Source organism: Amphiprion ocellaris, chromosome 15 (genome assembly GCF_022539595.1).
Source record: "Amphiprion ocellaris isolate individual 3 ecotype Okinawa chromosome 15, ASM2253959v1, whole genome shotgun sequence".
In the NCBI taxonomy this organism is placed as follows: Eukaryota; Metazoa; Chordata; class Actinopteri; family Pomacentridae; genus Amphiprion; species Amphiprion ocellaris.
The window spans coordinates 2809941-2826386 of record NC_072780.1 but is presented as its reverse complement, the minus strand read 5'-3'; the positions used below and the strand labels follow the sequence as shown (position 1 = coordinate 2826386).

The 16446-nt window shown below is 41.0% G+C and overlaps 1 protein-coding gene across 1 annotated transcript; it reads right to left on the bottom strand.

Annotated features, from left to right (window-relative positions):
• Positions 1-5803: 5803 nt before the first annotated feature.
• On the bottom strand, positions 5804-15784 carry csnk2b (casein kinase 2, beta polypeptide). Its single transcript, XM_023290913.3, has 7 exons — positions 15636-15784; positions 14223-14304; positions 13257-13359; positions 12133-12248; positions 11428-11503; positions 9778-9967; positions 5804-7789 (listed from the first exon to the last, which is right to left on the bottom strand). Exons 2-7 carry the CDS (start codon positions 14292-14294, stop codon positions 7699-7701), a joined length of 648 nt encoding a protein of 215 aa, XP_023146681.1. The 5' UTR covers positions 14295-14304; positions 15636-15784; the 3' UTR covers positions 5804-7698.
• Between the last annotated feature and the right edge of the window lie 662 nt (positions 15785-16446).

Here is a 16446-nt window from a genome sequence, read left to right as displayed (position 1 = left end):
ATATATATCAGTAAAACTTCTAATATATTCTTTAAGAACATTCACAAAAAAATCAACCAAAATCCAGCAAATTTCGTTGGATTTTGATTGATTTTTTTTGTGAATGTTCTAAAGAAACATTTTTGACATTTCTTTTTTCCACCAAAAAATGTTCAAAGCTTTCCCAAAAATGTTGAAAATGTGGACATCAGAAGTTTCACTGTGAAAATATATTTTTTCCCACATTTTCAAACTTTAAAGTGGGTCAATTTTGACCTGCAGGACGATACGAGGGTTAAGAGTCAGCAGCCATGCAAGAGTAAAACCTGAATTAAATGAACATCAACACGCTAACATGCTAACACAGTGATAACCCCATCAACCTCAACATCAACCAGATGACCCCCCCCCACCTCTCTATCTCTATCTGTATCCCTCTATCTCTATCCCTCTATCGCTACCTCCATCCCTCTATCTCTACCTCTCTACCTCTATCTCTACCTCTCTACCTCTTCTGTCCCTCTCAACCCGTCCGGCCAGCAGCAGATGGGTCCCCCCACATTAGAGCCGGGTTCTGCTCCAGGTTTTTTTCTCTGTTAAAAGGGTGTTTTCCTGCCACTGTCTCCTTAGGGCTGCTCTGGGGGTCAGGCATATGGGTTCTGTAAAGCATCTCGAGACAATTTAACTGTAATTGGCGCTATATAAATAAAATTGAATTGAATTGAATTGAATTGAATTGAATTGAATTGAATTGAATTGAATTGAATTGAATTGAATTGAATTGAATTGAATTGAATTGAATTGAATTGAATTGAATTGAATTGAATTGAATGATCAGTGTGTCTCTGCTGGAGGTCTTCTTTTCTTCTTAATCTCAAATGTTATCAACTAGTTCCTCAAAGAAAGTCACTGAGTTTCTCTCTATAACATCAGAAACCCTTCTGGTTAATCTTTAAGTTAGTTGGGTCTCAAATGGAGGCCCTTTGGTCAACTTATGCTGTTTTAACAACATTGAAACCACCTGACTAACATTGTATAGATCCCCAACTTGCTACCAGAACAGTTCTGACCTGTTGGACTCCAGACGTGTGGTGGTTCCCTGCAGGGTCTGGTACCAGGATATAATCAGCAAATGCTTCAGAACCTGCAGACTGTACAGTGGAGCCTCAATGGATTGGACCCGTTCAAGCAGATCCCACAGATGCAGTTAGATTGAGATCTTAGGAGTATGGAGGCCAAGTTAACACCTTGTACCTTCTGTCATTTTCCTCGAGCCGTTCCATGTTTAGGTGGTTGGTACGAGTCAAAGTGACATCCACAGAACCACAGAACATCGTATGGTAACGACATGATCAACGTCATTCTGTAGATGAAGAAAAAAACACACCTTTTTCTACAGAAACCTTCTAGTGTCACTTCATTCCATTTCCACCGCTTATCCACAATTCTTTAACCTTTAGTTTTTGTTACTGTCTGCCAGACCCCTCTCATTAACCGCAGATTGCAAATTAGTAAAACTATGAATTTAAAATAATTTCTAGACCATGAAAAGTTGTTTTGATCATAAACTAAAATATTTGTACATTGTTCTGTTGTCATTTTGTCTCATTGTTGTAACATTTTGTCTTGTTTTTGTTTCTGGTCTGATTTTTGTTGCTTATCTCATGTTTTTGTCATTTTGTTGCTATTTTTTGTCATTTTGTGTTTCCTTTTTTGTTTTGTGTCATTTGTCAAACTTTTCGTCATTTAATTTCTCGTTTTTGTCGTTTTGCGTCTCATTTTTGAAACATTTTGTCTTGTTTTTGTTGCTTTTTGTCTGGCTTTTGTCGTTTTGATCATAAAGTAAAATACTACATGGTTCAGTTCCAGATGACTAAATGTTTGTTGCCTTTGTAGACCCTCTGTGAAAGGGTAAAATCCTGTAAAGTGGAAGTTGTAATGTGTAAATGATAAACTGAGGCACAATATTGTTGAAAGTGAACTTCATTTTCTTCAGAAGTTTCAAGTTATTCATAATGTGTTGCACAAAAAAACCTATTTCTTAACTGTGAACATTTTCAAAATGTACTTTTTTGCACTAAAACAAAGGAAGCATTAGGAGTTGTGGTTATTTATATGTTATTATGCTGTGATTTTACTGGTCCCTGGAGATTAAACTGGGCTGAATGTGGAACCTAAGATGAGTTTGACACCCTGATGTCAAGCTTCCTCCAAGTGGACTTAACATAATCATCATCCTATGGGGGTAATCATCTTCTTCACCAAACTTTTATACATCTGAGGTGAAAAAGACCAAAGATGTGGATCGACACATCAACATTCCCGTCACCAAAGTTTTCCACAAGACTCTGAAGTCAAACGGAAAAAGCTGCCGACGTCCGATAAGGTTGACTTAAAAACAGTAAATACTAGAATGCAGGATCAGCAGAGTGAAGCACGGTGGTGGCATTATCATACTACGGCCATGTTTTACTGCTGCATGCCCGGTTTGGCACAGAAAACCAGTGGAGTAAAAACACGAGGAAAACTGGCAACCAGGGAGTACATTTTATTTCCAGCTAGACAATGAAGCCGGAGCGACAACAGAATAAAAACAGCGAATGTCATTTCCTGGAGCGGCTCAGAGTCACCCAGGCAACCGGTTTGAGCGATTCTACAAAGAACTGGAAAACCTGCACCACTCACAAAAACAAAGCTTACAGACCCATGAAGGATGTAAACCAGGGGTGTCCAACATGAGGCCCGTGGGCCAAAACCGGTCCTCCAGAGGGTCCAATCCGGCCCTCAAAGTGTAAAAATTCTGACTGACTTTACTAAACAAGTTTCAGGTTGCTCGTGATGTTTTGTAGAAAGATAATTCCTTAAATGTGAACTGGAGATAAATTGGGTTGAATGTGGAACCTGAACTAAGATGAGTTTGACCCTCCTGATGTAAATGAAGTCCTCATCCTGATGTACTAGGATCAAATAAACCTGCAAACAAGCACTTTGTATACATTATATATTTCTTCATGAGCTCCACAATCTGGCAGCGATCAGACTTTAACTTGTCTTGTCACATCAGACCTCGACTGACTTTCTGCTGGATGTTGTATCGTTCTCTTGCAGGGTTTCTGCAGAAATCAGCCAGTCAGATTTACTGCTTTTTAATGCTATTTTAATGCTAGACTGTAAAAATTTTATGCCATGACCGTGAGCTCAACAAATTACACAGGTTTGGTTTTTTTGTAAAAGATGATTTTTATATGAAAACTGTCCCTACATTTCACTATTTGTGACTCCAGAAACCACCATTGACCACCAACAGGCTGCAGTCATTCTCTGAATTCCACATTTTCCAGCTATTTTTGCTGGAATTTGCATTTCCCCATTTCCCAGCTCTCCTCCACCTGGTCCATGCACCGGCCACTTTAAAAACATGCAGTTTTTGGCAACTGTACCCGACCGGCTGGAACAATTATCACAGTGCTTCAGCATGTTTATGCAGATGCACATATCTGATGAATCGGAGTCTATAATTATATGTTAGTATTGTCAAATACTTTTCTTGAAAAACTGCAGAAATAATTTTTAATGCCATTGAGAGTCAAATTTAATGATTTTTAATGCCATTTAAGACCTTCATTTTCACAAAATCAACTGAATGACTATTAATGCTTTTTAATGCCCTGTAGAAACCCTGTCTGGGCACACTGCAGGTGCAAAAGCTTCTAAAAAGGCAGATTTTCTATTAACAACACATATTTCTGGAGCATGTTTTTACATGCGGTCTCAGTGTCTGTGGCAGACATATTTCCTCAATAGTTGTATCTGTGGAAGAGGAAAATGGTGCAGCGTTCTCTCTCTGGGTGTGGCGAAGCAAACGGGTGAACATTTCACATGGCAGCAGCAGATTATTACTCTGGAGAACAGACTCAGAGCTGCTTCCTCGCCACATTCAAGGCCTTGAAAGGGAAAAAGTTGCACTATACGGCAGACTTTTAGAAGAAGAGCTAGAAATAACAGGGGATTCCTCGTCACAAAGCTCACACTGAAAAAACTCCAAATCTTACCAAGTCTATTTGTCTCAAAATGTCTCATCCCGCTTGATTTAAGATAAATTCACTGAACAAGAGACATTTCAGCAGATGGAGGGACTTGTTTTAAGACACTGCATCTTAAATATCCTGTTAAGTCAAACAATCTTGAAATTATCTTGTTTTGAGTTGAATTTTACAAGAAAACTCAAAATAAGTTTAACACTTGTGTCGTCCTGCAGGTCAAATTGACCCATTTTAAAGTTTGAAGATGTGGAGAAAAATATATGTTTTCACAATGAAACTTCTGATGTCCACATTTTCAACATTTTTGGGAAAACTTTCAACATTTTTTGGTGGAAAAAAGAAATGTTAAAAATGTTTAAGAAGATTCATAACAAAATCAACCAAAATCCAGCAAATTTCACAGGATTTTGTTTGATTTTTATGTGAATATTCTTAAAGAAAATATTAGAAGTTTTACTGATATATATGGAATCATTTTAGATATTTTTAGGATTTTTTGGAAGAATTTTCTAATTTTTTGAAAATATTTACAAGAATTTCTTGCCAAATTTGCTTTGTTTTTTTTTTTGTTTTGTTTTTTTGTTTTTTTTTTTAAACAAAACTTCTAAGGAAAACTTTTAAGGAATTATTGGAGTTTTCTTCCTGAAGGTTTTTGCAAATTTTCAGAAATTTGTGGAATTTTTTTTGCTGATTTTTTGGATTTTTTTCAGAGAAGGAAACAATATTTTTTGGTGCCTGTAAATGAAGACAGCAGGAGGGTTAATACATCTCACATTAGGAGGCTACATGAATGCGAAAATCTATTTTTGAGTGAAAAACTGCTATTTTTTAGCATGTCTGGCTTATTTTCAGACACCTAAGCTTGACAATCCTGGTATAATATAGTTTAAAATAAGTTTTCCCAGCTAATTTTAAGATCTCAATATTCTAAATATATCTCATTTATAGAAATCTTACCAAGCCATTTTCCCTTGTTCTATTGGCAGATTTTTTCACTTATTTCAAGGTAAAAGTTCCTTGAAATAAGTTTTTTTTTCTTGTTTTGAGTGCAGGGATGTGCTGAAAGAAACGGGACAGAAGAAGGGCAGGTCCCAGGCTGTGGTTTGAGGTTATCCTCAGTCACCAAGGAACCTCCTCCTCCTCCTCGTCTTCTCCCCCTGGAAAAACTGACGGGGTTCGGCCACATGAAGACGACTCAGCCCTGCCAGTCACTCTGCCAAAGACAGCTGCCGTGCAGAAGTGAAAAACACCTCCTATGAGTCACACGTGAAGAAGCCACAGCGTTTCTGCCGCCTAAACGCACCGTGTGCAGCACATTTTCAAACCAAAGCTGCTGCCTTTTAATATCTCATTTCCACTCTGACATTCTCCAGTTTGCAAGAAGTTAAAGTACACAACACGGAAACTTAATTTTAAAATGATTGCAGAAGCATGACTGGGACCTTATGATGTTGTGTCACCGCTGTGTAATTGTTTTGTGTGTTTGTTTGCCGTTAAGTCAGAGTCATGTGAAGCATCGCTGCGACCACACCCACGAGCCAGACAACCATCAATCCCCAGGACACCGCAGGAAATCCTCCTCCGAGCTCCAAAACACGCACATATGTCAGGAATGCAGCGGTGTATGCTCGCTCTGCTTCATGTTCTCATCCACAAACAAACAAACATTCAGACGTCAGAAAATGAACCCCCCCCCGCCCCGCCCCGCCCCAGTTCTCTGCTGACACCTTGTGGCGAAATGGAAGAACTGCAGCGACAGGTTCAAATAAAAGACGGAAAAATATGAAAAGAAAATAGACGTTTATTGAGAATTCTGAATCCTGCTCACCCTTCCACAGTAGCAGAAAGACGACAACAACATGAGTTAAAATCTGGACGCATAAATACCGCTTCTCTTGTGTCATGAAATCCCAAAAAGCAAAAAAACAAAGAGAGTCTATTGCAGTCACACTAAAGTAAAGAGGAGAAGAGGGCTGCTGAGTGTCTGAACCCGCTGTTTCAGAAAGAAAAACAAGCGGCTGGTGGTCTGTCTGTGAACCTGAACATAAATAAAGACACCAGCAGGATCAGTGCAGCGGTGGAGGGAGTCCAAGGATTCAGATTGTCTAAATTCTCAGTCTCCTCGATCTCTACGGCAGCAGTCGGGACATTTTGGGGGAAATATTCGCTTTAGATTCAGATGAGAAAACTAAGAAGAAGCTACAAGACTGAAAACAGACAGCCTGGCTCCATCTGGTGTCTTTAAAAACGACATCTGGCTATTTTTAACAGCGTTATGTGCCAATAAGGTGAAGAAAAACGTTAATAAATGAGCGTCAGATCCTACCAGCACCTCTTATTTGTGGAGTATGTATGATTAAAACAAACACTTGAGGTGTTATGAGACGAGTTTTGCACCATATTCTGCTGCTATTATAAAGTAGGACCACAGGACAAACAAAACAAACCCAGTTTAGTCTTAGTAGAAACTACTGGATGCAGCATTTTCTAAACAGGAGGACAAAAGTCTGTCACCTAAAACACCATCTAATGTTTTTAACGTAACCTCTGTGCAACGGCGCCCCCTGTGGTCATAGAATGTGGTGCAACATTGGTTTCAATGCCTCATAACGCTCTTAAAAATAGCAAACTGTTGTTTTTATTCATCAGTCAGCTCACAAGTCAGCATCTCGTTATACCCCCCAATAAAACACATAGGCGGCCGTCTATATGAGCACACATTTCTGTTTCTGGTAGGATTAAGATCATCAGTTAGTGACTTTTAGAAGCTTTTCTGATTGTTTCCAGCCCGAGCTAACAGCTGTAGCGTTATATTCACTGTACAGACATCAGTGGGATCAGTTTTCTCATCTAACTTCTTACATTTCCCCGAATGTCGAACTACTCCAGTAGTGGAGATGAAGCTAAGAGGGAAGGTGGGTGACGGTACAAACCTGCTGCTGCTGCAGGAGGGGAAACAAATGTAACACAGGATTTATTCTCACGCAGGAAGGTGTTTGACACTCGCACAGACAGCTGGAGAAACGACACGGGCTCTTTAGAAAAATCAAGTTTGATCAATCTCTACTCTAGAAGCAGAAAGAAATGTGGGGAAAAGGAAAACAACCAGGATGTTTCTCTGTACCTTAAGGCAAATTTAACCAAACGCTTTGTGCGACGAACCGAATTTTACCGTGTGATACAGGAAAAAACACCAGCTGCCTCTGCGGATGCCAGCCTGAGTGTACATGCAGGGAGGGTTCACCACCACCGGTTACCAAACTGTGCCAAATACAGAACAAACCCAGAGCCTTCAGCTTTCCATCCATCAGCTCTGAATGGGAAAAAAAACAAATCAAAGTGTAGCGTCACCCACCGACAACATAATTCTCTCATCGGTGTGCTCGTAATGTTCAGCTTCCTGTCGCCTCGCCTTCTGGTTTTGGCACGGATGAGTTTGGTAAGGTGGAAAACCAACTGTGTGTGTTTATCTGTGTGTGTTTTCTATGTCTCGCTCACACTCAAAAATCTTTTTCATTTGCCCTAATCTAAACCAAAATAAAACAGTCTCCAGGGAGGGGAGGGGGCATCTGGAGAGCTTTGTAAAATCAGGTGACCCCTCTCCGTCCAGTAATTCTTTCCTGCCTTCTCTCTCTCTCTAGGTATCTTCGTCCTCCTCTTCTTCCTCCCGGGCGCTCTAGCGGATGGCCTTGACGGGGCTCTTGAAGCTGGAGGCGGCTTGCAGCTGCAGCTGGTAGGCCATGGGGTGGATCTTGAAGCCGTACAGCCTGCAGCCAAAAAGAAATGATTATGAAGTCCAGAGCAGCACAAAATGCAACACAAACATTTTTTTATTATCCCTTATTAATCCCACGAGGGGAAATTCTGATTTTCGCATATCTCCCAGGAGCAGGAAGGGTTAAGGCCCTGCTCAAGGGCCCGACATTGGTGGCATCGGGGTTTGAACCTCTGACCTTCTGATTAGTAGTCCAGACACTTAACCGTTGCGCCACCACTGGCCCTGAGATAAATGAGAGCGTGTGATGAGGGATTAGTCGTCTGTTTCCTTTCAGGGAGAGAACATTGATCTTAAACTCTGATCTTTTGTAACGAACCCTCCCTAAACGTTGTCATACGGATTCTTATGAAAAGTGTTTGCAAACAGACGTCACGACAGACTGAAAAGACACGCACATGTGACAGCAAAAGATACAAAAAGAATTCATACACACCTAATTCATAAAACTTTCCTCTCATCAATAACCTGTAAGTCGAAACTTTGCTTGAAAATGTAAACAAATCCGTTCCATGCATCACAATATCAATCAGTTCTTCATAAAGTCATGAATACCAACGACTTTCATGCATGTATGAATCATTTTACTAGAAGATAACAGAATATTGTAACGGACTGATATTGTTGTTGATGTTGAGGTTTCAATGTTTATTGTTCAGTTCCAGATTTACCTGATGTCAGTGAACGTGCCATGTTTAGTTAGCTCACCTCTGATTGGCTGAGAGTCAGCAGTAGAGAGAGCTGGTAACGGTGGCTAATTCTGGAGCTAAGTTATGGGGTTTTTCTAGTTCTTCTGGCGTTGGCTACGGTCCACAGTAGCCTGTATGAAGGTTCAATAAACCAGCAGAGAACCAGATAAAGTCTCACTCATTCATCACAGAGGGTCGCTACAATATGTTGACCTGTTTTTACAACTGGATCCATGTTGGTCGGTGTTTCTTCCTGTTCCCAGCATTTTTTTCTATCTAATTTCACTTCCATGGAGACAGCTTTCCTTTTCTTCCAAGCATCAGAAGAGTCTGACTTACACTGGGAGCCATAATGAAGGACAAAAAGTTAGTGAATGTAGCACAATCCAAGGTGGAGTACAACCAGAGAATGGAAACAAAGCCGTTTTTGGCACCGTGACGACGTATTCATCTGCTCCGCTTGTCAACCAGTTCCTACGTAACAACGAAATGCCGCAAATCAAGGACGCCGTAAACCAAGGACTCCTTGTACTATAGTATATAGTATGCCAGAAAAAGATTTAGTATTTCCTAATACATTGCACATTAAATGCAGTATGCAAAAAATACCAGCACGTCCTACCTGGTCGGATTCTGCAGTTTGCAAACCCAGCCTGTTTTTCTGCTCATTCTGATCCATAATCCTCTGCAGTTACATCGCAGTTAAGCCACTGACAGCACACAGACAGATCACAGCTTATTTCACACTACAGCAGTCAACGTTGAGGGCTCAGTACTATGAGGAAGTCGCCTGTACTGACTGCATGCAGACTGTAGAAAACGGTGCATACTTAGAGCAAAAAGAAAAAGTTTGCAATCTGGAATACAGCTCTAGTGTTTGTGAGAGAGTTTCAGTTGTTGCTTTATATTAAAAACATGTCACAACATTTGCATCCTGAAATGTTACGACTGCTGAACTGTGACGGCTGCATCTGTTGTATCAGCGGTCCATATGCAGCATGAGGAAGATGCAGAGTAGAACAAAACACTCAACCAGCTTTAACTAAAACTTGCATTAAAGTCCTCCCAAACAAACCGGACGAGGGAGTTTTATGAAAGTATTATTTGCTTCTAGCCTGTTTATTATTTAAAGAAATGGGTTTTTGGAATAATTCTTTTTAGAAACCTGTACTGTCTTTATTTATAACTTTAAAACACCATCCCAGGAGCTAATGTTGACGTACGTTTATTTTGTTGCTGTGGTATGAAGGACTGCACAGTTTCAGGTACCATGACATCCCTGGTCACTAACCTCGGGACAAACTGGTTGGCGGGCCTCTTGGGCCGGTACTCCGGGTGAACCATGAAGAGCATGTGGGGGAAGCCAGTGCCAAAGTAGGCTCCATCTGTGTGGTGGTGCCTGGAGGACTTGGGTGTGTAGACATCCATACATTTGGGGCAGTACAGCTTCACCATGGCCTCTCCTGGGATGTCTGACAGGCCTGTGGAGGAAGAAGAGGAGTGCGAGGAACAGAAGGAGGAAACGAGGTTAGATTAAATCTGCTAAACCAGACATAGAGGCAAAACAAACACTGCTGCTGTTGAGCAATTACTTCCTTCTGTGTCAGAGTTGTCACTACACGAATGTAAATTTAGACTTCAACTGAAACAGATGACTCGGAACAGAGGGAGGTTTCTAACGGGCAACTCCATCCATCCATCCATCCATCCATCCATTTCCTCTTATCCGGGGTCAGGTCATGGAGGCAGCAGATGAAGCAGGTCATTCCAAATGTTCCTCCTCCCAGCGACTCTTTCCAGCTCTTCCTGGAGGATCCTGAGGCGTTCCCAGGCCAGATGCGATACATAATCCCTCCAGAGGGTTCTGGGTCTACCCCGAGGTCTCCTCCCAGGCGGACGTGTTCAGAAAATGTCCAAAGGAAGTCTCCCTGGAGGATCTGAATCAGATGTCCAAACCACCTCAACTGTACAGGAGTGATGTATGATATTGTACTGAAATCGGGATTTCTGTCTCATTTTTGTCTTTTATGTCTTGTTTTTGTCATTTTCTGTCTTGTTTTTGTCATTTTTTGTTTTGTTTTTGTCATTTTCTGTCTTGTTTTTGTTGTTTCCTGACTCCTTTAGAGGTGAAGGATCAGCAGCTCTACTCTGAGCTCCCTCCAGATGTCTGAGCTTCTCCCCCTATCTCTAATTCTGAGCCCAGCCACCCTACAGAGGAAGATTATTTCAGCCGCTTATATCCACAATCTCATTCTTTCAGTCACTACCCAGAGCTCATGACCATAGGTGAGGGTTGGAACGTAGATGGACGGCGAATTGAGAGCTTTGCCTTTCGGCTCAGCTCCCTCTTCACCACGACGGTTCGGTACAACGGCCACATTACTGCTGCCACATCTCACGCTCCATTTTCCCATCACTCGTGAACAAGATCCTGAGATACTTGAACTCCTTCTCTTGGAGAAGCAACTCCCCCCCAACCCAGAGAGGGAGCGATCCATCAATTTCCATCAGAGAATCATGGCCTCAGACTTGGAGGTTCTGATCCTCATCCCTGCTGCTTCACACTCAGCTGCAAACCACTCCAGTGCTGCTGAAGGTCTGAGGAACCAACAGAACCACATCATCTGCAAAAAGCAGAGATCCTGAGATCCCCAAACTGGACGCCCTCCTCACCCTGAGATCCTGTCCATGAAGACCACGAACAGGACTGGAGACAAGGGGCAGCCCTGGAGGAGTCCAACACCCACTGGAGACGAGTCTGACTTTGTGCCGAGTATGAGGACACAGCTCTAAGTTTGGTTGTACAGGGACACCAGGCTCGCCGATACGAGCAGACAGAAACACTGCAGTGCTTTGACTCTAAAATTTAAACAGCTGTCAAAGATTTCTTGTCGTTTACCTTGTCCTCATGTATTATATTTTCAGACACTGTTCCACTCACCAATAGGAAGCATCGGCTGATTCTCACAATAGACTCGGGGGCAATAGCCGAAATCTCCCTGCTGATACTTCTCCAGCTGAAAAAGGTACAAATAAGGATAAAAAAAATAATCAATAAAACAGTAAGGGGCAATTCACTTTGATTTAAAAGAGAGCTTGGAATTATTTTACATCTCTTTAACTATCCTGTGAAACTGTTTTACAATTTAAACTGACAAAAATAAGGATTTTTTAATATTTGTGAGATGACCATTTGTGATGACAGTAAAGACTAGAAGATGAAAGTGCAACACTGGACATAAAAGGACTTTTAATTACAGAGGTATATAAGTTTTTTTGTAAATATTCACACTGGATATAAAGAGGAAAACATTTTAGAATGACTGCGTGAAACCTCTACAATACATTGTTTTCCATGTTTATCATATAGAGACTGTGTTCTGATGGCTAGCATTGTACATTAATATCAGCTTGTCCACCTCCTTTCAGGCTATTAACACCTGAGAAGTCACAATGAATTGCTGATGAGAGTCCACAAAATGTCCACCTGGTCCTTTAAAGAAGGATTTATGGCTGCGTTTTCAGTTCAGTTGATGAAACACAGAAAATCTAACGGCAGCTATTGTGACTGTCTAATTATTTAAATGCTACAATGAGTGATTGATCTACAGATTTTCAGATGAATGGAACTGAGCGGTGTATTTACCATCTGTGCGATGCCTCGGTTAGTGAGGATGTAGCGTGCGTGGATGAGTCCGTACAGCATCTCAGCTGCCTGCTCGATCAGATCGCTCTGGTTGGGATTGTCCTCCAGCTCCTCATCTGATGCAGAAACCAAAGAAGAAAAAAAAGAACTTCTCACATTTGCTTTTGACAGTTAAAAGAGACGCAAAACTGTGCTGAGAAAGATTATGAAAGGGACAGGAAACACCAGGAGTAACAACAGAGAGCGATCTGAACATCAATGAATCTGAAGGAGCAAAAACAAAGGAAAAGGATTTCTAAGCAGTGGTTCAAAGATCCTGTGAAATGATTTAGAAAAACAGAAAGCTGCCCTGCTGGGAGTTAAAGAGAAATCATCTGAGGAGAAGAGAAACAACGAACTGAGACCACCACAAATCAAACGTTCCCTCTCGTTTTTATCTATTTACTACACATGCAACAGATGTTTACGTCCTGAAACAAACACAGCTCCTCAGATTCCTGATCTCTGTTGCACATGTTAGCTGACGGAGATAAACATTTACTGAAAACTGCTGTATTCAGCACATAGTTCAGTAAGGATTACTAACATTAAGGACAACAACCAGTGCTTATTTAAAAATTAAAGGTACGTGTCCACTAGATCTGGTAATTCCCTGCATCCCATTCCTTGTCTGTGTGAAACGCACCTCGTTGCATTCTGGTTCGGTTGCGGTGCGTCTCCTCGCAGCTCATATGCATAAAGTAGACTCGACTTCTATTTTATGCAAATTAAATGCGGCGTGCGGCGGTCCGACGCATTGCAAAACTTTCCTCAAACGTCTAAACCAGCCGTCAGTGAACTAAAACCAGGACAGCTTCAGCTGCTGCACAGATTATTTATCACCTTTCACTGAACTGTTTTCGTGATAAAAGAGAAAGTTTGCGACCACCGAGTCGATGCGTTTGTCCAATCAGGGGCAAGATAGCTGGAGAAGAATGTCAGCAGGAGTTGAACACCGGCTACTGGCCTCAAGTACACGCCCAACAAGTGGGAGATTTTCAGATGCGATGCGTTTACATGGGGGAAAAACACATCTAGTGGACACGTAGCTTAAGGGTGTGGAGGCATGAGGGTAGCATACAGACCTGGTTCGAGGTCCAGGATCATGTCCAGGGCCTGGCGGTAGTGAGGAACCTGCTCATTGAGCCCCGTCAGGTTGAACTTGTCCTGGATGTAGTCTTCATCCACCTGTAGTTGGAGAAACCAGGAATAAATATGTGTGACTACTGTTTAGAAGTCAGCTTAGTCAACAATACTTGGTGTAATATTTAATATACTCCACGACCACGTTACAGAAAATGGGTTTAACCCTCCTGTTGTCCTCATTTACAGGCACCAAAAAAATTGTTTCCGTGTCTGAAAAAAATCCAAAAAATTCAGCAAAAAAATTCCACAAGTTTCTGAAAATTTGCAAAACCTTCAGGAAGAAAATTCCAATAATTCCTTAGAAGTTTCCCTTAAAAGTTTCCTTTAAAAGTTTTACTTAAAATAATCTCCCAAATTTGGCAAGAAAATTCTTGTAAATATTTTCAAAAAATGCTCGGAGATTTCCCAGAAATGTTGAAAATGTGGACATCAGAAGTTTCACTGCGAAAATATATTTTTTCCACATTTTCAAATTTCAAAATGGGTCAATTTTGACCCGCAGGACGACACGAGGATTAACATACAAACTTATCAAATGTTAAGAAATCTCTTGCACAACTCACAGGCTCAGAAAGACAGTGTTAAAAAAACAGAACTTATTCAGTCAAAAGCTCCTAACTACACCAGCTTTTACTTCACATGGTTTGTAGTAACTTTCTTAACCTGATTAAATTGTGTTTTTTCTGAATGTCTAATTTGTTTTCCTCAAGTTTACAGAGAACATCCCATCATCCAACACATTTCACAAGCAGATCTATAAATGGAACAACAATGTGTACTCTGGTAAATATCTATGCCATCATACATTCTATATTCTCCCTGAAACTTTCAATATCATTTTGTAGTCACTACCTGGTTGAGAACAATCAACAAAAACGCCTCTAAGTGAGACTGAGAAAACACACCTCACAGAAAAACTCATTCCCCCTCAGTCCACAGAACCAGGAGATCCATGACACTTCCTCTGAACTGCTCATCTCTGACGACCTGCGAGAAAGAAGCGGACAAAACTATAAATGTTCTACAATCATGTAAACAAAATGACTGCTGAAAACTCTAGTTAAAACTGTATCGCCAAGTTTATATATAGATATACAGATGCTTTTATCTGGACCAAACAGTCATAAACAAGCCAATAGAGACACTTTAATATCTCTGGTAACAGCAAAAGTGTGTGCTTCTGAAACTTTTAGATGTCTTGTAGCTGAATAATTGTGACCAAACAGATATTTGGAGATTACAGCCCAAGTGGGATGTCACAATGGTAGATGAAAAACCCAGCTGGATTGGTCATAATCTTGGGCACAGAGCAGGTGAGAAATACGGAAGGAAGGTACACTCTTGATGATGATTTTTTGAGTGGGAAAAAACAGTCACTGCCAGCTTCAAACAATCTATTTAGCTAATCTTACAGGAGCTATACCCGATTTCACTGATACACAGCACAGCAAATGAAGCTGCTTTATCTGGTGAGACTACAAAGTTTGCATTATTACATTCATAATGTAATAAGACAGCAACTAACAATATATCTGTGGATTATTCTATCAGCTAATCAATTAGTTGTTAGGCCTACAGAATGGTTGAAAACGTTGATTAGTTTTGTTTACAGTCCTCCAACTCCAAAATATTCAGTTTAAAGTCAGTAAAGAAACCAAAATATATCCAATTTGAGACGCAGACTTCTATTTATTTCGTCCTTTAAAATGTACTCACACCATTAACTGATTATCAGAGCAGTTCTTGATTAATTTAACAGTCCTAAACTAATCGATTAATCCCTACAGTTCTATTCTCAGAGAGGTTTTTCTGCTTGTTGTCATTCTACAACGCTGAATTCTCATTCGAAATAACTTCCTATCTCTAAATAACACCTTAAGCTGATTGAACTCCCCTCTACTCGTTTATCGATGTTAGTTTTTCTCTAAAACATGAGATTATTCAAGTATTTCACTGAGATATAATCACTATGCACACCAGAGGAAGGCTAAGCTAACTAGCTGGCTAGCCGGCGTTAATTCTCCTCCCCGGTGTGTTTGGTTTTAAAACGTTCGTAGCGGTTATCAGTCTGTCAAAAACACATCTTAACAGTTATAAATCACTGGTTAATGTGACCTTAAATGTGCTGTGTGCGGTAACAGGAGCCGGTGGATGTAGCCGCCGTTAGCTCGCTAAGCTAAGTCCAGCTAACGGCTAATCCAACATGGCGCATCGTTAGAAAACAGGCGTCCTGACAAACATTAAATCTCTCTAAAGCTGCTCCTGCCTCTGGTTTAGGTCTCCAGGTACAGTAAAGGACTGTAACTGCGCCGACTTACCCGGTTTTCAACTTCTATGCTCCTGAAAAATCCGTCAATTCAACAATTTAGCAATCTCACGGGTGTAAATAAGATGGACACCAGTTCACCCCGAAGGAGCTTCCTCTTCCTGCGGCCTCTGACCCGCTGCTGCCGCCTGCTGGTGGCTCCAGGTACTACATGTAGTACTACATGTAGTACTTCATTTAGTACTACATTTAGTACTATACGTTTAACCTGTAAAGCCTGACCATCAAAAAATAGCCAGAAATGTAAATTTTTTTGAAACTGAGATGTTTATTACCACTTTTCACAAAAACCAAAAGAAAAAGATTGCCATATCATTTTGTATTTTTTGGATCAAATTGGATCCATTGGGCGTTTTTGGTAACTTTTTCCTCACAACAATCTAAAGTTAAACTCCACTTGCTCCAGTCAACTAATTAGCACTGAGTCAAGTGACACACTTCAATTCAATTCAATTCAATTTTATTTATATAGCGCCAATTACAGTCAAATTGTCTCGAGACGCTTTACAGAACCCATATGCCTGACCCCCAGAGCAAGCCAAAAGGCGACAGTGGCAAGGAAAACACCCTTTTAACAGGGAAAAAAACCTCGAGCAGAACCCGGCTCTAATGTGGGGGGACCCATCTGCCTGCTGGCCGGGCGGGTTGAGAGGGACAGAAGAGGTAGAAAGGTAGAGATAGAGGGGTAGAGGTAGAGATAGAGGGATACAGATAGAGGGGTAGAGATAGAGAGGTGGGGGGTGGGACATAAGGACCATAAAACACAGCCACACATCTGAAGCATCCAGCTCTGGGACCAGGGA

What these genes read in the sequence shown, in the direction of transcription:
- csnk2b (XM_023290913.3), bottom strand. Translation starts at nt 14,294, where the DNA reads ATGAGCAGTTCAGAGGAAGTGTCATGGATCTCCTGGTTCTGTGGACTG. An exon ending in ACCGAGGCATCGCACAGATG is followed by an intron (nt 11,504 to 12,132) that starts GTAAATACACCG and finishes TACCTTTTTCAG; the next exon opens with CTGGAGAAGTATCAGCAGGG. An exon ending in GCCAACCAGTTTGTCCCGAG is followed by an intron (nt 7,790 to 9,777) that starts GTTAGTGACCAG and finishes TTTTGGCTGCAG; the next exon opens with GCTGTACGGCTTCAAGATCC.